At 35.5% G+C, this 22596-nt stretch overlaps 1 protein-coding gene across 4 annotated transcripts in view; it reads right to left on the minus strand.

Moving 5' to 3' along the window:
- PRKACB (protein kinase cAMP-activated catalytic subunit beta) overlaps positions 1-22596 on the minus strand; it is a 31183-nt gene that overhangs the window by 1697 nt on the left and 6890 nt on the right. For 2 of the 4 annotated variants that reach the window (XM_042873542.1, XM_042873546.1), the window contains exons 2-9: positions 11917-11978; positions 10913-11041; positions 7987-8085; positions 7170-7252; positions 6407-6533; positions 4190-4285; positions 3137-3259; positions 1771-1935 (exon numbers count right to left, since the gene is read on the minus strand). In XM_042873542.1, coding sequence (XP_042729476.1) covers positions 1771-1935; positions 3137-3259; positions 4190-4285; positions 6407-6533; positions 7170-7252; positions 7987-8085; positions 10913-11041; positions 11917-11978 — 884 coding nt within the window. Of the gene's footprint in view, positions 1-1770; positions 1936-3136; positions 3260-4189; positions 4286-6406; positions 6534-7169; positions 7253-7986; positions 8086-10912; positions 11042-11916; positions 11979-14849; positions 14905-22596 lie in introns of those variants that run through there. The other 2 variants (XM_042873545.1, XM_042873544.1) reach the window with 2 other exon arrangements.

Consider the following 22596-nt stretch of genomic DNA (forward strand, 5'->3'; position numbering starts at 1 on the left):
ACTACAATGTACACTGTTGTTTCAGACCTCTAGTATTACTGTATTTATTTTGTAGAATTAGAAGCTTCGAAGTTCTTCTGTATCACTTTACACAGTCCTTTAAAACTAATAACAGCTATTCTGCCTGTAGTACCAGTTCATCTTTTAAAAATATTTATTGTTTCTGTAAAAGTAAATTTCTACAGCAGTGTACGAAAAATGCTACCTTCAATAATATAATTTTATATAATAAATTATATTATATTATAATGCTTCAAAATAATGGGGCCTGGGTGTCCCAAAAGAGCTATACTATGGAATGAAACTAATAGTGTTTAAAATTATCTTGTAAACAGGCATTAAGCAAGCAGAGAGCAGATAATTACAGTTCTGCAGAGGGAAATCTTTTCTTAAAACATCCATACTTAACACAATGAATATCAGATGTCTTAATTGCATCCTGTCCTCTAGTAATTAATATATAAGCAAATGCCATAACAACTGCACTGTCAGTTCATGTAGCCAAACAACCAGTTTCTTTTTATAAACTATTGTTAGTATCTAAGTTTGTCCTTTAAAATACTTCTGTTACAGCAGCAAGTTCATGCCTCTAGTCAAGACTGTTTCATTTCAATGATGGTAAGCAGCTCCTTGAAGTGTTTCTTATTCTATTGTATGCAACCTTTTTATCAAATTCTGAATACTAAACGATTCTTCCACACGATTCTTCTGGGACAACACCAACAGAATTATTTTAGTCTTTTTTGGCATTTATTGAAAAAAAAAAAGCAATTCAGAGGTTGCCTTAAAAGAACAAATAATTTCTAAACAATCCATTTCTAGTAACTCACTAATATACAGACAACATTCAACTTCGACTTCGAATACTAGAATTACTAGCTTCAACTAGCTTCCATGGGAGAGGGAGATTTGGAGCTACTGGAAGACAGACCTATGCTGAACTGCAGTCATACTTCCTCTTTTCCCCAGCGTCCTTTCCAAGCCCTGTCTTACTCATCCCTGAAAGCACTACTATACTCCTCTGGTTTGCTACTGGCTCCCCATGCTCTCCAAATACCCCCAAGTTCTCTGTTTTACTTTCATTCTTATGCAAGTTCACAGTGCATACTGGGCACCAAACTTATTAAATGCCACATTAGATTTCATGTTGGCCAGGCAGGTCTAGAAAGCCATTCTAAAAATATCACAAAACAGGATTCAGAAGGGCTCTGTAAGTCACTGCTGTAATTTATGAAACCACAATCAGCTGCAGTGTAGTGTCAGAATGAAAATATCTCCAGAAGATACATACATGTGAACCTGTTCCAGTCACAGGTAAGGCAAGAGCAAGAGCAAAAAGGGAGAATACCATTTCATCAGAGAGTGGTACTTCAGCTTTGGCTAGAGTTTCTCCCCAGTAAAGCACAGCCTGACTGCTAAGAAGTAGTTGGAAAGGAAAACAGATTCCTCTCTGCTGTGGAGTATTTATAGATGCCATTATAGCAGGGATTAAATAAAAAGCAAGAGAGGCAGGAGATGGCTCATTCTGAGATATTCCAGGAATAGACTAAAGCACAAACATGTGTTAAGACAACATGAGTATATGGAGGTCCAGGATAAAATGGCAACAAGAAACAAACATAATTCAATCAATATATAATCCTCTACCCTATACGTTCAACTACTTTCACATTTTCTCATTTGAAAAATTACACATTTAAGAAGGGAAAAATTAACAAAATAATTAGAAATTTGACTTCAACTTCTCATTTTTTTCAGGAAGTGTCTTACCTTTCTCTGATAAATGGCAATCCAATCTGTAGTCGCAAACCACTTGTGGTTCTTTATGTCATTTACACCATTCTTGAGATTTCCATATCGTTTGGTCAAATCTACCTGGAGTAAATTTCTTAGAAGATCCTTTAGGTCTGAACTGAAGTGTGATGGGAACCTTACCTGAAATGTACATCCACAATATTAATGTACAGATTTGATTCTTCCCTTGTATAAGCAAAACAATGTTCACGCAAAGAGAAGCATTGGTGCCACTTTCTGCTTCAGAAAGCCTTTACCAATAGCATTACCTTCCCCATCTATCATTTTCTGATCTGGAATTTTCTAGATTTGATTGAGTTGGGGGGAAAATATTAATTTAATATAACAACGACGTAAAAGCTAAATCTAAATATTACTAAATAGTTTCACAACAACACAACCACATTTCAAGGCATTCTCAAGTAATTTCTAGGACCCAATTTTTAAATTACATGCATAAACACACTACATATATGCAATTCGTATATACAAGTAATATATACACACACATTCTGTGTGCATATATAGACAGAATATATACAGTAATAACATTCATATACACCAAGTATTCTAAGTAATGAACTAAATGCACAACAAATTAAACTATTAAATTAAGGTTTAAAGGAAATATACTGAGATATGAGATACAAATATACTGATATATGAGAACAGAATACTAGAATTTCCAGTGCTCAAGTCCGGTGCTGTTTCCACAGCCATCCACTCATGGACTTAAGAACAGATCAGATGATGAACAGTAAATATGTAAAGCAAAATAGGTAAAATTTGAAAACAACAGAAACAAACAAAAAAGCCCCCATCAAAACTACAGCATTTAGCTGCTGCAGAAGAAAACTACTATGAATTATGGAAACATTTTAGAGCTTCTCAAAAGCTACAAAGATATTTCTATAAAGAAAATAGTGAGGTAAACAACGTACTGGTGAGTGGTTGTTAATAGTTACTGGATCGTTTTTTTTCCAAGCATAGAAAGGTATAATACTACAGTGCTGTAAATTTAAAAAGATGCATTTTAAATTTGATGTCAGGGAACTGTGCAGGCTGCAAACACCTGGATTCTTAAAGCTTTGATTATTGTTACTATCACAATGCCTGTACCTAATAAGTATTCATTACAAATTCTTCCCATATTCGTAGAAAGTTTGGTTTGGAAAGGAACTGTTAAGATCATCCAATTCCAGTCCTCTGCTATATTCATTCCAAATTGCTCAGTGTCCATAGCATCCAGTGAATTTTGCATCAACTCCACATAAAAATCAGGTACTACAAACACAGTGAAAAACAAACTGTGCTTATGAAAACATCCAGAGTCTTTACTTACCTTGCCAGAAACAATCTTCTCATAAATTTGAATGGGTTGATCTGCAAAGAATGGGGGATATCCAGCTGCCATTTCATAGATTAACACTCCTAATGCCCACCAATCCACTGCCTTGTTGTAACCCTGGATAAAACCAGAAAAACCACAGTTAGCACCATTTCTAAAAGAGTTTAACATTTGCTATATATTGTAAAGAAAGAAAATATAAAAATATATATATTTTTGCTTATTTAATACACCCTAGTTCAAAACAAACTGAAGTTCTCCAATTTTAACAGCAATACTGTAATGAAAGCAAAATACTTTGCACAAATTCTTGTGTTGATTCCCAGTGATATCCTTACACCGATAAGATATATAGAATATATAAATACAGAAAACCCTCCTAGCCCCAATTTCATGTGCTCCCTCTGAGATCTTTTACAAAGCTCAAGGTCAAGACTCAGTTGTTCTTGAATAATCAACTATGGAGAATTTGTAACAGAGGCATTGCAACTTCCTTTGCTGCTTTAGAGGTCTAACATCATAAAAAACAAAAACATCCAACACTTTCTCCTAAAGTAAAATTATTTTCTGTTTAAAGACCTACAAAGGGTATTTAATTAAACTACACAGTGAATAATTTAACAAGATTATGAATATAATGAACAGTTCCATGAACTATAAAAAATTTTCTTTTGCAAAACATTAAAAGATACCACAGCTATAACATTTCTTCAGTGTTCAAATAGAGTACAAGTATGAGGCTGCGTATAATTTACATGCAAGACCAGTGTTTTTCCATGTTTGATTCATGTGCTTTAAACATAAAACACTGCAAGTAGTTTTTCAATGACTACTGATTCAACCATTACGCAGTTCTGGAGCTCCTCTTTTAGTCTGTTAACACTTATGATGCAAAACTTGCATTTTGTATACTTCACTACAACTTGTCAATAATTTGAATTTTCAACTACCAGCAACTGTTCATCCCTCAGAAATTAATAATTAGGTAATATCTTTTAATCACACCAAATACATGACGGACAATTATCATTTATAGAACTGATGTACCTTGCTGAGAATTATTTCAGGTGCCAGGTATTCTGGAGTCCCACATAACGTCCAAGTTCTTCCTTTTACTCTTTTTGCAAAGCCAAAGTCCGTGACCTGGCATCAGAATTTAAAATTAAGTACCTCTGAAATATTTTGGAGAGGAATTTTATACGTGGGAAAAATTTATGTGTCAGATCACATGCTACCACACAGTCACATGCATCCTATATTGCAACTTTTTCCAGTAATTTTAATTCACTTACAGTTTTTGTTTTTTTTTTCTCATGATAAAATAAATAACACAAAAATAAATATTCTCTCCTTCGAAAACTCTTCTGTTTAGAATTTCAATAATCAGTAGGAGCTACAACTCCCTCATCTGTGCGTACCACAAAATATTAACATATTTTCTTTTACTTTTCACATCAGACTGCTTATACCGCTAAAAGTTCTAAGAACGTAAATATAAACAAGATATTCATCTTTTCCCTCAGTTGACAAATAAATGAATCACAAAAAGGGTTAAGATATCAGAGAATCTTGGGGAAGTTTTCATAGCAGAAGTGTATGAAGGTTATAAGGAAAAAATAGTGTGGGAATATGACAATGTAGAAGAGGTCTTCCAGTAACTTCTCATTCTGAGTATCTTTGAAAGCATCACCAGAACCCAGCTTACTTATCTGAAGATTGTGTATGTGGGGAAAATGTAGCTGTAATTGCAGTCACAAATGACAAGTTCTTGGCAGTTAAGGATTCTTCATTCCACTTGTCATGTTTTCAGCAGTAAGTTTTCAGAACTTTGCATGCTATTTCATCTTTCACGCTGGGAGTTTTCCTGGACCATATTGCAGAATACATATGGAAGCCAGCAGGTTACTTTTGAAATTCTGGGACCAGTTTCAACCTATCAAGTCTTTGCTTATTTGAGGATCCATTCCTTTTATTTCCTCCTTCTTGGTATCACTAATTACACAACAACTTGTGTCAATGTTTCTGATACAGTAAGGTCACACAGAGATAGTTAACAAGCTAAATGCCAAACTATCAAGGCAGCTTTTGCTTCATTTTTCATAGAAACAAAAGCAATCACACCTGCAACTGAATGGAGAGAGCAAACATGCTGACCTGCTTCAGTCAGCAAAGAATTCCTGCTGTGTTGGTGAATACATATTAATCTGAGTAAGAATACACTGCAGGCATGGGACAAACAAGTAACTGTTTTAAAATTCAAAAAGAAAAATAATGGAGCTTTTAAACAAAGTTTAGTTGGAACTGCAGCATGAGCACATGAACATCAAACTCCCTTTGTTTAGAAGCAGAAACTAAAGAACCTGCCATGGGAAGACTGACTGCTGGCTCTGCTACCATTTGCAATTTGCCCACCATCATAAAAATGTATTGTTCAGTACAGAGAGTCAGCAGTTCTACAGAAGACATTCATAGGTTTATGTTCATGGTACTCTTTATCCACATTAATGAAATTCATATTTCTCTTCTCTCTATGCAGTAGAGACTGTACTTTTGTTTTCTATGCAGTATTACTGTACTGTTAAAAAAGCTCAAGTTAAGAGTCCTTTCCACTTCTCTCCATGTTTTCATAATTTATTTTACTGTTAGACTTAGGCTAAAGGTGACACTATGAGGGAAGAGAAGCTTCCACAGTGTAAGAACCGCAAGGTACTGCAGAAGTCTTGTTGCTGTACATCACTTTCCCATTCGTCGTTTTGATCACAAGCAGAGAAACTAAAAAGAAGTTGAAGCGGTGCTGAGAAGCTGTTGTAAAACCAATCATTTGCAGCACTGCAATTCTGATCTGAATTGCTGAGAAGGTTATGGGCTCTATAATGCTGTGAGACTAAGTACTGCCTGAAATTAAGTACTATATTGCAGATGTTGACATCTAATCATCCTCAACTGCTTATACAGACAATGCAGAGAATCAGACACTGTAGGCTACCTTCTCATTTTAGGGCAGATGTATAATATAGCTCAGATGAACAGAGCCACATAATCACCTCCTCCTCACCACAGACCACAAGGGCAATCCTGACAACTTGGCATAAGCAATGAACGTGTGCATACTTTGTTTCAGTCACAGGAAGTTCAGCTCAGTGATGCCCCAGAGCATATGCTAACGTGCCAACCAGCTCACTTATTCTAAACATATTTGCTACAATTACCTAACTGCACTGTGAAATGAGAGTCCACTCCCCAAATACATGAAGACTACTATACCTGGATGTATCCTTGCTGATCAATTAAAAGATTTTCAGGCTTTAGATCTCTGTAGATGAGGTCTAATGAATGGAGGTACTCAAATGTTAGCACTATCTGAGCTGCATAAAACCGTGCATGTGGTTCACTGTGAAGAATTAAAACAATATTAAGGAACTCAGTGCTATGCTAAAATACTGAAACAACCACCAGATTGCCAGAGACAGATCTTTTAATCAGTTCTTGTATTGTATACTAAGAACAAAAAGAAAAACCAAACAAAAATCCATATCAAACACAACCCCCCCCCAACCACTGCAAAAACAACCAGCAAATACTTTAGAACTGATACTTTCATACATTAAATCTAATTTCTTAGGTTTTGCATTTAAAACATATTTTCAAATCAAGATGATTATACTGTACAGCATAGAACTTAGAAAAACTCAGATTTTAAACTTCACTTTTCGAAACCATTATCAGTTTCAGTGCCAATGTACATAACAATTCCTAATTACAAGAACTAGGAAATGGAAAAAAAAAAAATAGAAAAAAAAAGCAGTTCCCAGATTCTACTATGCCTAGATTACTAATACCTGCATTAAAAAAACTGAAAATTAATTACAATTTTTTCATTGCATATATTAGTCTGCTAAAAGAAGGCAAAATTAAATGCACTTATCCCTTCAGAACTTTTTCATTAACAGTAACGCATTTTATGAAACTCTTCCCACATTAGCAGTATAACTATTTTTGAAGGAATATTTTTAGTAAGACTTCTTACCTGAACCTTCCGATTCTTCTTAGATGTGAGAACATTTCACCACCAGGAACATACTCCATTACCATGTATAAATTAGAATTGTCCTAAAGAAGTAAATAAATACACATAAATACGTACTAGACATTCTATAGTGTTTATAATTCCCAGATACAGTATATTTTATTAAAGAATGAAAGTGAAAAATTATAGCCATCCAATGACCTTAATAAATAAAAAGAAACACAGGTAAAAAATTCTTGGAAAAATGCTGACACTTGACAAAAAGGAGTATCAGAATGTCAAGAAATCTATTAAAATTAATATTAAAATATAATGATATAACGATAATTAGTGGGCTCCTGACACAGAATGGTGTAGAATGATATGAAGGAGCAAAGAGTGAAATGCTGACCACAAACTATGAACTTGCACTCTTAAGTCTATAATATTATAGACTATATTATTACAATATAATCTTAAGCCTATAATATTCTCATCTCCTATAGCTCCATCCCCACACCTCAAAGTCATAAACATTAAGCTAGAATGTCTGTTCATTTAAAATGCTATAATAAAAATAAAAATAATTTTAAAAAGTAGTAAATATTCACAGGACATATATCACTATTAGCAAAATACTTGATTTCTTTACAGACCAACAAGCACGTGCTGTCGCGGAGTTAGAAGCTAATCTTGAAGTTCTCACTAAGATTGTCACTGAATCCTGCTCCAGATAACAGTCTCACACAAATAAGCTGCATAACAACTACAATTTTTCCTAAAGTTTGGTCATGTACTTCCCAGAAACTCAAATAATTACTTTCAAAGTATTGATTACCTTAAAAGAATACTCCAGTTTTACAAGGAAAGGGAAGTTCACTGCTTGTAATATTCTCTTTTCATTCAGTGTGTGTTCTATCTGCTTCAGCTTGACAACCTAGTACAGAAAAAATAAACAAAAAAATCTCCAGCCTATGACATTTTATAACCACCAATATATTTTTCAGTACAACAAAGTCATTTGAAAACAAGCACATATCTTCACAGACAGCCAAAACCCTAACAGATTATTGTCACAGTGGAAGTAATGAGAAAGGAATGAGAAGGATAACCATTCTAAAGAGTAATACTCATGTTATATGGTCTGCAGATAACTCAAGAAACACCAGTTCTTCCTTCCTGCTGAGGATAAGAATCTGTAAGGAAAACATCTTTTTACATGTTCATAAGAATTCTTTGATCTTATAACAGAGATACTTCTGCAGCAAGACAACTCAGTAAAAATATAGTAATTCTGACTTAGCTAAGAAAGGCAGGAAATTGCATCATGTATTTAATTATGAATTTTGTTACAAGTGAACAAAGTAAACTGATTTACTTTACAGAGTTCACACATTAGTGAGGAGAAGACTAAGGAAAACATACATTCAGAGTTTCCATTCTTATGAACAGTTACTTCAGTGACATTTCAATGAATTTTGCTTTTCTGCATTATATCAAACTGCTTGGTGACAGAACTAAAAAATTAAATGCTACCTTCTTGAAATACATTACAGTGTTAAGCTACCAGCAAGTGGTAGATTGCTGATCACTTCTTGGGAATTAGCAATTTGTTTCCTGATGTTAAGCCCCATTTTACTTCATCCATATTACTTAATTTATCTGTATCTTCAGAATGACATAAAGTCACACTTTTTTTCTGCACTGGAAACACGAAAATGTACAAGGCTGATGAAAATAAGCCTGTTTTCACAAGTTTGGAAAGCAAATGTAAGTGCTATAAATAACAGATAAGCACGATACTCCAGTCCTGACTAAAACGGTGTTTAAATTTAATTATCCTTTAAATCAAAATAGTATTAAAAAAAGGTGACTTTTTTTTTTTTTAAGAAATGTCATACAAAAGAAATTGTGAATTAAAAGTATTAAATCTCTTTTCAATCAAGAATTTTTAGATCAAATCAAAAATTTGCACTGAGGCAAACAGCAGGAAAAAAAGCAAGCACTATCAATCAGCTCACTCATGGGAAGTGTCCTCTTTGTCCCCCAAAAGCTATGACACTGGAATTGTTTTGACCACCAAAAACAGCAAACTAAGGTTATAGTTTGATACTTCAAAGCATTCAGCTTCTAGACAAGATTTAACCCTTTCTGCAGCTTCTGCTGTAGAAATAGATGGTGATCACAGCAATACCACAGCCCGAGACTGCTACTTAGCACTTCATGCTATCAAATTGGAGCCTCAGCTAACACAGCTTTGCTCTCACTGAATTCTGGCTAAAGGCATGTCCAACGACACCTTCCTAGATCAATGATATCCATACCAGCAGTTTAACCCATAAATTGCTTGGGTCTGAGGTTTTGTTAACATTACTTATCTTCCAAAAGCAATTTTGTAATGAAACTATGCATTCTTACGAGGTCTGCTCTGAAAGCTTGCCTTCTATTTTGTTATGTTGTCCGACAAAGTCAGAGGTGGATGTTGGTGGGATGGCAGTAGAGGCTGAATCCTCCCACCAATACCCCATTACATGTTGTTGCCATGTTGCCATGATGGCAGCAAAGGGGCAGTTTGACAGCACGGAGTCTGACATGTAGGTGCATATGAAGCAAAGGAGTGTCAATGAACTCCTTCCAGTGGAAGAAATTGTGTCCACTGACATTCATCAATGCTTACTGAACATTTCTGGAAAGCAAACAGGATTTGAGCAGTGAGTGGTGCATTTCAGCAGTGCTGACAGTGACAGTGGTCACCACCACTGTTACAGATCCTTGTGAGCACAGCATGCAGGCCCTTGTTCATTGCTGGCAAAAACGCACAGCTAATGGTGGTGACAATATTGAAAAATGGTATTTTGTAGCTGAGTATTTCCTCTGTCTTATGGTGTTTTTGTGCTCTTTGTATCTATCATTATTTCTGCAGAGATAAATAGGAGGCATCACTTTCAGTGGCCTTCATATATTACATCCTTGCTAGGTCAAGGCAGAAAAATAAAAGAATAACAACCCTACAAACAAAACTACTGGCTACTTCAATATACACTATCTTTATATTTCTTTCCTATCCTAATGAGCCAGACTTAAGTTTTGTTAAAAAAAAAAAATAGTCACCGCATTGGCCATCCATCCTGTTCAATATTCCTTCAAATATTTCCATGATGATCTGTCCTTTGTGACGAAGGACTCATAAATTCTCCATAAAACTTACTGAAACTGGCAGAAATTTCCAAAAGGAAATATAGCTGTGCATTTGGTAAAGAGATGATTAACAGGAAACCACTACCAAGAAGTAGTTCTTGCAATTAAAATTTGGCACAGGATGCTTTCACTCATCACACCCTGTTTTACAGGGAGACTTCTTGCAGAATTTCATCAGCCCTAGTAAGCGAATAAAGTGTTGAAATGGTCAATCATTTCAAACAGCCTTTCAGATTTCAAATAGCATTTCAAATGGCCTTTCATTTGTACTGTGTTGGGAAGTCTTTTTAATTTAAGTGGATATTTTCTGTCTTTAAAAAAAAAAGAAGTTAGAAAACATTCATAAGAGAATGCTGAAGTTGAAAGAAAAAAAAGAGCTCTTTCAAGTAAAAGTAATGCCAGAATTTATGCTATAAAGTTTAGTTTCCTAAGTCTTATAAAGGAGTCTTTATTAAGGTTAAAATTTGTGCAACTGTACAAGAGAAACACAGTTTAGTCACAGTCACCAGATTTTGTCTACATCAAACCCTTCTGAACCACAAAAACGCAGTAAAAATTGCACCAACCTTTTGTTTGTCCAGTATCTTCATGGCATAATACTGTTCTGTGGCTTTATGCTTCACCATCATAACTCTCCCAAATGATCCTGTTCCAAGAGTTTTTTGCCTCTCAAAATCATCTAGGCCAGCAGTATTCTACGCGTAAAAGGATAAAATGATATTATTTACAATCTAACATCAAGATACAACAAAATATAGGCAACCTAGTGCTGTTTTACGTTGTCATGCCTATCAAATTTTAATAAGATTTTATATTTTACATTGCACTCATTAAAACAAAAAGACTTAATTGAGTTGTATTAACATTTCAATAATTTGTCTACACAGATGACAAATGCTTAGTAAGAGGGAGACTGACAGTAAGTAGATCACGAATTTAAGGCACAAATAAATAAACAAAGTCCCCAATGCTCCACAAAGCAGAAAATTAGAGCAAAATCCTAGAACCAAACCACATATAAATTGTCTGGAAGAAATATCACTGACAAAACTTCCTCAGTTACTCATTATCAAAGTACTTCAAATGCTGCTTCAATAAAATACCATCATGCTTTCCACTGTCCCCATCCCTCCTCTCTATGAAAAAGCTCACTCCCCTCAGTCTCTGAACAGATTACTCTTTCAAGCTCCTCAGCCTGCCCACAAGCTTCATGCAGTATATTCTTTATTAACAACATAAGAAAATATCAGCAAGGTAAATTACAGATTCGCCAATGGTTACTGCTACAAAAAGCCAGGTAAAATATGACCACTGATTTTGAGTTTTCTCATGTTGATGGCAAACATAATTCAGTGCAAGAAAAAGCAGTTGCTCAGTACGACCATTTCATCAGCTTAGTCTGGAGGTCTGAGCCTTTCCTGACAAACGTGAGTGACAAAATTAACATTCAAAATGGAAACTCTTGAAAAATGCATTAAACTTACTTCAGTCTTTTCTGCTGCTCATTACACTGATCCACACTTATATGAAAAAATGCTATAGAGAAAATTATTGAATTATTAAGTGATACCTGAGGTGGGCTTTCCCATTTTCTTAAAAAGTCTTCTTTGGCTTTGGCTAGGAACTCTTTCACTGAAAACACACACAAAACCAACATTTTTATTAATGTAAGTCATCTTGGATGTGATAGAGATGCACTGTTTACAAAATATATGGACTTCATTATCAATTCCAATCTTCAGTTCTTAAGGTACCATTTTGTATCTTCTATGGTGAGCACCAATGTCTCAGACTCCTACAATTATCTCCAGGTGATCTCTAAGCTTCCCGGAGTAACTGCATTATTCCACACACTTTAATTAAACTACACCAGCTGTAGTAGCTCAAAATACTGTGTAAGCAAGCAGGCTTTAAGGTGATACAAAACTTTCTTAATTTGATTGGGAAAAAACCACAAACACCTGATGTATAAGTAGCCATTCAAAAAGGATAATTTAAAATAATAGTACTTTTTTTTTTTTTCCATTTCTTTCAACTTATTAAGACTTATTTCAATCTCATTGCTTTCCCTCCACCCCCATCACCTTTAAATAAAGGCTGTTTGCAAGCTCCAGTACCAAAAGCACAGCATTACTGCAAGCAAAGACAAAGCACAGGGCTACAACAACACTGCACGTTAGATGTGCCCACAGTCAGAGAGTAAGTATTCTTAATTTTGCACTGAGATACAAGGAATGAATAAATGCAAAGTTCTAGATGACCATTTAAAATGTGCACCAACATTTTTTGTTCAGATAATCTTTCACTTGTTGTATTTCTCTGAATATCAATTATCAGCCAGATCAAAGTAGGTTACTTAATGCATAGTCATAAATGAGAGGCATTTCAGAAACTGCCATGATTCTGAAAAAGTCACAGAATTGAGAAGAAAATATCATACTGTTTTTGTATTTTCTGAGTCACTACACATAATGAAATATTAATAACAGTGGATTTTGCGTATTGCAATGCTCAGACCTAAGCAATTTCTAAAAATACTCAGTAACGTGTCAAGATTATTCTGGCCAATATCTGGAATTTTACAGTTTTGGATCTGCATTTCACTTTCTGAAGCTCATAGAGACCTTTTCTCTTACCATTTTTCTGTGACCGGTGCAGTATCTGCAGTGATAAAAGCAACGGCAGCCTTGGAATAGACTGGTCACTAATTCTGGTTTTCTTTCCCTCTCAGCTGCGCTATAGGATTCAACTGTAGCAAAATACTCAAGAAAGGGGGGCTTGCAGCTCCCTCCATCACTGACTCCTATGGAATAGCATCAATGCAAGGGAAATTTTAGACAAAATGTCAAAAGAGCTGGCAGACCTCAAGGTTAGAAAAGTGTTTAAAACACGAGACATGCACAGTAATTTTATCTTAAGAGGAACACGTGATAATGTATTCCTTCTCTCTATTACTTTAAACCTATGTGTAAGTAGAATAGAAAAACATTTTATGTCAAAGGAATTACATTAAATTGGCATTTAAACTGACTGTAAGTTAAATGTATTTTAGTGGGGAGCCAATAAGATGTTTGACAGTTGTCCCAAGTAGGGAAAATGTCTTACTGTTTTGAAATTTTTTTGGCTATTTGGAATATTGGAAATTAGGGCATTCTCAAATGAGGATCATCAATCCTCATCATTTAATGATCTAAAGATCCTCATATGAAAAAAAGACTGGATATCCTATAACATGGAATTCTCTACACAAAAAAGGAATCTAGCAATGTCTAAGTTCAGGTCTAATGATCCTCTTCTTCCACTAGGAGTACTGAGATGACAACTGATTAGTTTGATGACTACCTATAATTTTTTTTTTAATGTAAGTTGACTCCAAAGTAATACGACTTATTTTTTTCTTAATGTCAAGAAAAAAAAGTTAAGATGATCAGTACAATTACCAAAAAGCCAAACCTTCAGACTTGTGGGCCTTCAAATTTTTAGGGACATAGTTCAGTGGGCATGGTGGTGATGCGTTGACAGTTGGACTATACAATCAGTGGTCTTTTCAAATGTCAATAATTCTATGTTTCTAAGCAGCTGTAGACAATTAATTAACATTGTTTTAACAATACAAAGCATAGACAAAGCATGAAGTTTTAATTTGCTCATGTTATTATGGTACAGCATGTCTTATATATCCCTTGCAAAATTTCCATTGTTCATATAAAGAAATACTTCATGTTTCCGCATTTCTTGCACTGGAATATAATTTTCAGTATTTATAAAAATATACCATGACATTTTCATGTAATCATCTCTGTTTCAGTTCTTCTTATGGATGTTTATGAAAAAAGAATGTTTATGAAAAAAATTGAAATCCAGATGGAAATATTCAAACTGCGGATTCATGGGAAGAAGAAGCCTAGTTTCTAGAAAAATCAAGAAGCCACAAGCTCTCCTACAATACAGAACATTTAACTTACTCTACTTATGTTCCTTTTTCAGAAAATGGCACTGAACGTGTGTTTACAAAAGAAAGCTACCTAATGGTATTAATTTATTCACGATGCCCTCATCTTTCAAGAGAAAATGTATCAAATTTTGCCTGGTTCTCACATTCAGAAATCACCTGGGTTTTTACACTACATAGAAATTCAGGAGGTGACTTCCAAAATAATTTAGGCAACTTAAATGCACGCACTTATGTCACTTCTGAAAACAGATATTTTTAAAAAATGGATTTTGATCATGAAACAACCTCTTGATACAGAACTCACTTCATTTCTACCTTTCTAGTGCCAAATCCAAATTTATGCTAACTAGTTGTAGTCTATAGTAGCCATTGATATTATTTTGATGTTGCAAATAAACATTAAATGATGAGTTTGAAGTTTTCCTTTAGTGCACATTTTTAGCCACTTCACATTGCTACAATGAGACCCCCTTTACCCCCCTCTATTTTTTCATCTTTAAATTGTTCCCAGCATCTGACTTTGGGCACTAATGAAAGAATGAGCATACCAAAGGTCTCTATAGGTCCCCAAAGGGTTTGCAGGAACATTCACCCACACAGATGAGATGATGAAGAGAGGAAAGAAAGAGAAAAAAAAAATGTTTTATGCATTTCCACAACAAACACATAGAAAACATAAATACATTTCACCCTTTCCCCTCCCCACTCAGGGCTGAACCCTGCAACAAACCAGTCCTTTCCCACACAGACAGAATGACTCACGCTACACCACAGAATGTTTGAGCAAAGATTAACAAATGAAAAATAAAAAAAAAAAGAAAAGAAAAACAACACACCAAAGGCAGCTAAATTCGATATGAAAAAAAGATGTTGCATCACAGAAATAAGCACAGCTTAAAAAATTTCAGAAGATCAAGCTGGCATCTCTAATAATTAACCTATTCCAATCCAAGGAACTGTTGCTAATAAAAGTGTATCTATCTTCACTGCAGCATTCACTATAAAACCTGGAATTGGGTGATCTTCCCACTACTTAGCGCTTCGCTCCAAAAGACGACATGTGTGAACTGCACACCATGTGGTGGGCAGCACAGAAATGGAAAACAGTCCCCAAAAAATTCAAAACTGCATTTCAATCCCATTACCCAACAGCAGCAACAAAACCATTTGAGAAGCCTGAATCACACAGATGAAGTTACCCTACCCAAAGCGCAACGCGTACTTGAGTTCTCTGCAGTAGATGTATAAATACGATTTAATTTTATGAGATAGGCACAAAAGAGCCACAGCCAAAAATTCTGGGAGCACCAGTAAGGAACCAGCTGGGAGCAAACAGGCTACACACAGACCAGTGAGCATGAGCAGGCCCCATTGACCTAGCTCTCATTGGCAGTCTCAGCCCTTAGCAGAAGCAAGTTTCATGCAAGCCAAAGATCCAAAACCGCAGCAGGAAATCAGGGGAGATTGAGAAAAATATAGTTAAGAAATGGAGTAGTGACCAAGGAGTGAAGACTGAAAGCTTTTTATAAAACTGAAAGACAGGTTTAATAACCTCTGTCTGGTCAAAGGGAATCCTACAGGTGCACACAGGGCCAAATTATATACCAAGGATGCTGCCACTTGTGTATTGCGGATGATGTTGAGACTAGGCCAAAGGACATCTGTACCCATAACAAAGGGAAAATGGTGATAAGTGGGAAAGCAGAGAGCAGGACAGAAATAGATCAAGTTCATAATAAAACACAGCCACTTCCACACACAGTGCCAGACAATGACAGTTACCAGTTAGTTTTTAACTGTCTGTGGTCATAATGAATGCAAGAGCTTCCTGTTCAAATAAGCCCTGTTTTCACGCGACAAAAACCATCTGGTCCCAACATGATGAAAAGGTGCTTGTTCAGAACACCAAAGGGAAACCCGCAGATGGTTTCTTTGGTTCAGAGAGGCGCTGCTCCTCACCTGCTCTGTGCCAGGAACTAACTGTGTACTTAAAACTTCAACTTGAGATCCATAGGTTCCCAAGTAATACTACTAGCAAACAACGAGGTATTTTTTAAGTAACAAAAAAAAAAAAAAAAACACCCACAAAAACAAGCAAACAAACAAAATCAAACCAATACCACAAAACAAAACAAAAAATAAATTCCCCCCAAAACAAAGAAATCAACATTCCCACCCTCCAGCCCTCTAAACTATAGGAGATGTGGCAATTAGATTTTTTTTTTTTTAGTGGTATATTAATGCAGTACACAATACATTTGTTTAATTATTTTATGGATGAACTTTTGTATGAAAAATTAGCAGAGTTAAAAAGAAATAACAAAAGGTGGATGAATATTATAAAATAAAGAGCACTCTGGCCTGTTATAGTTTAAAAGCAAATGAATCCTAGGAAAGTTCTTGAAAAAAGTAAGCAGTCTGGGATGTGTCTGCAGAGGTGCAATTAGGGCACAGGGGAAAGGGGTCACAGGTGGAGAAGTCCTGAAGAGTTAACATGAATTACTTTGTCTTTCTCCACATCCCATGTGCACTGCATTTGTTATTCTCAAGCGTATCTCCAGTAGACAGCAAGCCTTTTGTTTTTTTTTTTGGAGGGGGGGTTGGAAGTATTTAGACAGGATTCATGGAAAGAAAAAAAAAAAAAAAAAAGCAAGAACTAAACTGATTAAGACTAAACACTGGGCACCACTGCAAATTCTCATATGCTGTGCTAAATGCCAATCTCTGCTTGGTATTTAAAATGCCCTTTATCAAAAATACAATTCAATTTCTGTTCCAAAATTGTAATATTATCACTTGAAGTCTGGAATTGAACAGAATATTTAAGTATCCAAATTTCATTTAATTGAAAAATGAGTTAAGTGTGAAGAGATTCTGATACCTGTACATTTCATTTTCATAAAAACATAGTTTTTAGCCTTAAACATCACTGAGGTGTAAGCCGATGTCTCAGTGAATCCCGTGGTCATGATATCGCACTTGAGAAAGAAGTGGGAAGTGTTTGAGTCAAGAGTTTCAAGCCCCTCTCTTACACCATTAACCTGTCTTAAATTTCTTTTGTACCTTTCAGTAGCAAGGCTTATAACAAGATTTTTAGTTAGGTGAAACACACTTACTGTCTCTGTTGTAACAAACTGACCACTGTTAATTCTGTCTTGTTTCTGCCCTAAGAGTTGCAAGGTCACTAAAGCTAGAGTAATGAACTCTCATCTCATCTATCGACTTTTTGATTTCAAGACCAAGGCTTTGATCTAATATTTCAGGTTTTTTTTAAATTTCAATGATCATTAAAACTGGTGGTGCAAAACAAACCAGTAAATTAACAATGGCAATATAAAAAAAGTCCTTCAATTTTATATACATGGAACTCCTCTGACATACAAGAACTAAAAGTTCTTACAGAGTGAAGGATCATAAGAATGGCCAACTTCTTACAAGTTTGCTATTAAAATGAAAGTACAATTAATTAATCAAACTGCATACTGTAAACACTTCTAGGGAATACTAGGAAGGAGTACTAAAAAGTAGAGAACAAAAGAGCATAGAAAGTGAAGAGAGAATAAGGGAGAGGAACAGAATAAACAGTAAATGAAGAGCAAAACTGCAGCTGCAGTTTCTGAAGATGAGGGAAGCACTGGAATCTGATTCAGGGGGCGTGCATTTTGGATTTACCATTATGGTACATTGTAAATTGACAAATAAGAAGGATAAATTGCATTTTACAATGCAAAATATGGCATACAGGCAAAATCTTATTTTATTATTTTGAAGTCTTGAGCTAGACAGTATTTTATCAGTCTTATAAAATAAAATTACTCCTTTTTTTTTTTCTTTTTCTTTTTTTTTTCCCCCTATTCAGGACTGCAGGCTACAATTTTAAGCTATACATTAAACAATCCTGAATTCTTACTTACTCTTAATCTCTTGACTTGGCTGCCTTGAACCCAACAGCCTGTACAAGAGACGTGACAGATTCAGGCAAACCAAAGGAACTGGATTTTCAGCTACCGAAGATGATGCCTATCTTTGCTGAATTCTGACTGGACAGAACTCTACTGCATGCAACTGCCACAGACTGACTTTCTTCTTCCTTCTTCTATTTTTATTAGAGAAAAAAAAAAAAGAATCTTATTTTCAAATCTAATTTTCAGTCTTTTCCCTTCTGTCATCATTTTAAATCATAAAGCACTGGTCCAAGCAGAGGGAGCAAACTCTGTTAATGTCAAAAGAATAACAGAAAAGAAAAAAATCCAAGGAGAGAGGATCAAAGCCAACTAACAGTGAATCACTTAAAACATGAATCTCTGAAGTATTGCTTAAAAGTGTGTAATCAGTAAACTTATTCAGTCAAAATCACAACTGAGTCTTGAACTTGCTCTGCTCAGCAGAGTTGTACAGGTCTATCTGCTTACAATAAATCATTTTCTAACAGAAAGAAAACACTGAAGAGAGGAAAAAATTACCTTCTTAAAATAAAAAAAGAATTCTGAACCAAACCTCATTAAAATTTACAACTGAATAAGCTTCATTAAAAAAAAAAAGTGATTCCTCCCTGAAGACACACGTAGATAATGCTGCATTTTCCAGTTATACCAAAGCCTCTCATCCTCTCTGCTGAAACCAATCACACAAAACCCATTAACCAAGCTTTATTAGTCAAATCCTAAATTTTTCAATTACATGCAAGATCTCATCACAGAGGAGCAGAAGAGCTTCATCAGAACATGCAAGGATGGGCAACCTAAGATATATTTGGCAGATGCCTGCTGAATGCAAGGTGCATCACACCCCTTTGGGTCTTAAGGTCCTTCATGGTGGCACCTCTCTTTCCTGCCCAAGCTCCCCTTCCGAAGAGAGCATTCTAGCAAACTGTCTCTGTTTGACTGAAGTGGATGTTGTCTTTTCTTTTTTCCTCCCAGTTCTCTAAAAACATCGGTTAGAACAAGTGCCCAGTTACTTCTGGAATACATTACAACTAAGCTTTAGGAGGGGGAAAAAAAAAAAAAAGAAAAAAAAGAAAATGGAAGTTCTTGTGTACCCTTTCCCTGTCCTTGAAATGTTCACTGATGGGAATTATTCCAGCCTGCCAGGAGACAACCTCCATGTTTTCCATGTTTATGTTTCATTTCTTGCAACAATCCACATGCTTTTTGGTTTGAAAATCCAAGCAGCAGGTGTTCAAAATTGGATTTGCAAGGTTGCAGCTCAGTGTGGACTGGTACAAACAAGCACTGCTTCCAAAAACCCCAATCCCATTCTTCCACAGTGTTTTGTTCCTGCCTGTATCATGACCTTCCTTGAAAGAGCAAAAGCAGCCTGTGGCTGCCTGCCAAGCCAGGTTAGGGAACGAGGCCAGATTAAAAAGTAATGGACAGGAGGCAGGAGAGGACAAGGGAAGCTAATTTTAATCCAAAGCAAACTCCCAGCTGTATTCATGACACGAATGCTTCTCCCAGGGTGAGGGAAGGGCAGTGGAATGGAAATGGGGAAATACGTGTGGCAAAGAGAACTGCTCCTTTTCTAAAGGAGTTAGCTTATGGTAGATTAACACAGCCTGGAAGTACTGCACTGGACTAACTGAAAAAGTTTCTAAGTAATAACTCTAATTTTAAATTATTAACCTTCAATTATTTGATAGGTTAATTCTATTAGCCTAAAATTTTAAATTAATAAGTAATTTAATGAAATGACTTTCAAATGCAGTACTTGACACTCCCCACATATAAAATTGGATCATGTTATGTGAAGTAATGTTAACAAATAAAATCCTCAACTATTATAAACTGATGTGTTTTGTGAGGAATTAGGAATTAAGTGCTATCAATGCAGTACTCTCTATTGAGTACAACTCTCTACAGTTGTAGCTGATCCTCAAATCGAAAGTGTAGCAAATACCACAGAATTTGTAGTGCAAAGTGCCTCTGTGAAATGTAACAGGTACCATTTTACAAAGAAAATTGAAAACTGTGGGCAAATTGTGAAATTTCAAACACCTCTGTTTCTATACTGCATACATTTCCATGGTTACCATGCAGGAAAAAAAAAAAAAAAAAAAAAGAATAAATTTTAAGAATGAGTTCCAAGAACAAAATTTTCTAGGGCACTACAAGAAATCATCATGTAACTGTCTATATTTCTCAGTAAAGGTTCATGTTATGCTAGTTAAATGTGAATAAATAAAATAATCAGATTTTCCTCTTACCATCAAAAACCCACACCAGGCCAAAGTTTACTTTATCTGCTATGTTTCACTCCAGTACATCCCTCTGCGCTACAAGTACTGGCCAACTGGTTGGCATCAACTTTCCTCTCTGTATTACTGCCCCCCCTTCCCCTTCCCTTCCCCTTTAGTGAAAGTCCACTGATGAAAAAGGATAACCAGTTTCTGAGCAGCTATCACTTCATACATCATTCTTATCACTATATATATTCGTGCACAAATAATCATTTCTTTAGAAGTAAATAAAGTTTTATTAAATTCATTTGCTGCTTGTATTCCAAACAAAGCATCTTTTGGGGCTGTTGGATGCTATATAAATGCTTGTGGATATGTTACTTGAAAAGAGTAGCTCTTGTGTTGCTCTTCCTTTTTTTTCCCCTCAAGTATTTTGAAGCATCAAAATAACAGTAGATACACCAATCTTGGTTTAACTGCACTCATTTCTAAGTCCACTTCCCATGAAAGTACTTTGTTCCAACCCTCACATTGATAAAACCATACACGATCCCAAGTACTTGCTTTGGAATCAATAACTTCACAGCTGTCAGAGTAAATAAGCAAAATAGCTCATCTCTGCAAGATTTGAGAATCTGACACATCACAACACTGACATGTCTCCCACAGAACATATTTCAATATTCATTTTCAGTATTTAGAGGAAGGGGTTGCCTTTTCTATCCAAGCAGTAGAGGTTCATTTATAACCTCAAATAGCAGAGATGAATTTTCTGAGTAAGAAAGTCTTACATAAATAAACATATTTCACAATTCAGCACATCAAAGTGAGCAACATTTTGTTTCCTTAGGAGTTAGGGTAGGAAAAAGTAGGTAAGAGTATTTGATATCCATTCTGATAATGAATGGGACTGTAGAGGAAAACTGGTTAAAGTCAGTGCTTATTTTGATGAAAAAGAAGACATTATATTCACACACTGTACATAAAAAACACAAAAACACACAAATTAAGAATTCCTAATGAGCTGTAGTACATGAAAACAACTGCAACAAATAAAGGAAAGCATCAAAACTGTTAGTCAGGTTGCAAAACTGCCCTTAGTAACCTCAAAGATGTGACATTCATGCTACACACTTTGGTCAACAACAGCAATACCAGCAGGAGCTTTTAGAAGAACTAACAACAAATAATTATATAAACTATTTGAGATATAAACTAAAACACAACAAGAAGAAAATCTTACTGGTAATACATATATATGTAAGAATCATAGCAGAAAATAGAGTAAGCCACAGTTCAACAGAGATGCAAGATTACAACATCTAAAATACCCTTTCCTCTGGAAGTAACACAAATTTCATTAAACTAATCTTTTCTCAAAACTAAGCATGCTGAGGGACTGTTCTCCAGATGGAGGCATTTTAAGAACTATGTCAAAGCAGCAACCCATGCTGTTTTTTCTTTCTTCAGATACTTCATGTAAGAGCCAGAACCAACACGAACCCAGCTCAACACCTAAGAAGTTACCCCAATCTACTGTCAGCAGCAAATTGATAACGGAAAATTTTTGCAAGGAAGATACCTTCAAACCAACAAGACACATATAGGAGCACACGTTTCTAGCACCTGAGCGTTCCACTCTTTCATTTTCTATACTGTCTCTTCAGCAGCAGGAATAATTGCTTCTGGAGGTCTTTCTCCACAACTATATGTATTGAGAGGAAAATACATGCCATGTTTAGTATCAGTACTCACATGCCTCTAGATTTCTCATCTATCTTATCACTTCTTTCTTATCCTGCAAACCATATATCTGGCACTGATAAATGCAGCCCAGTCTCTCTCCCTACATAATCAGTTTCTAAGTTCAGTCAGCCCAGATGTACAGCAGGTCTTCAGCTTCAAGACCTCTTTGTTACATGTTCTGTTACTGCAAATTGGGAACCTTCAGCCAACTCAGCTTTGCTCTGATACAACTCCCTATTTCTCAGTTGCTGAAGTTTCAAATATACTTCTGTGAACTGTGAACTTGCTCTTAGAAGACTGTTGCAATACACACAGCTAAGATATTTATACTCTGTCCCTTCACCCTTATTCCTGAAACACTCCTGTTCGCCAGT

The sequence above is a fragment of the Lagopus leucura genome, unplaced genomic scaffold (assembly GCF_019238085.1).
Source record: "Lagopus leucura isolate 7727_CA_CO unplaced genomic scaffold, USGS_WTPT01 Super-Scaffold_100009, whole genome shotgun sequence".
Lineage (NCBI taxonomy): Eukaryota > Metazoa > Chordata > Aves > Galliformes > Phasianidae > Lagopus > Lagopus leucura.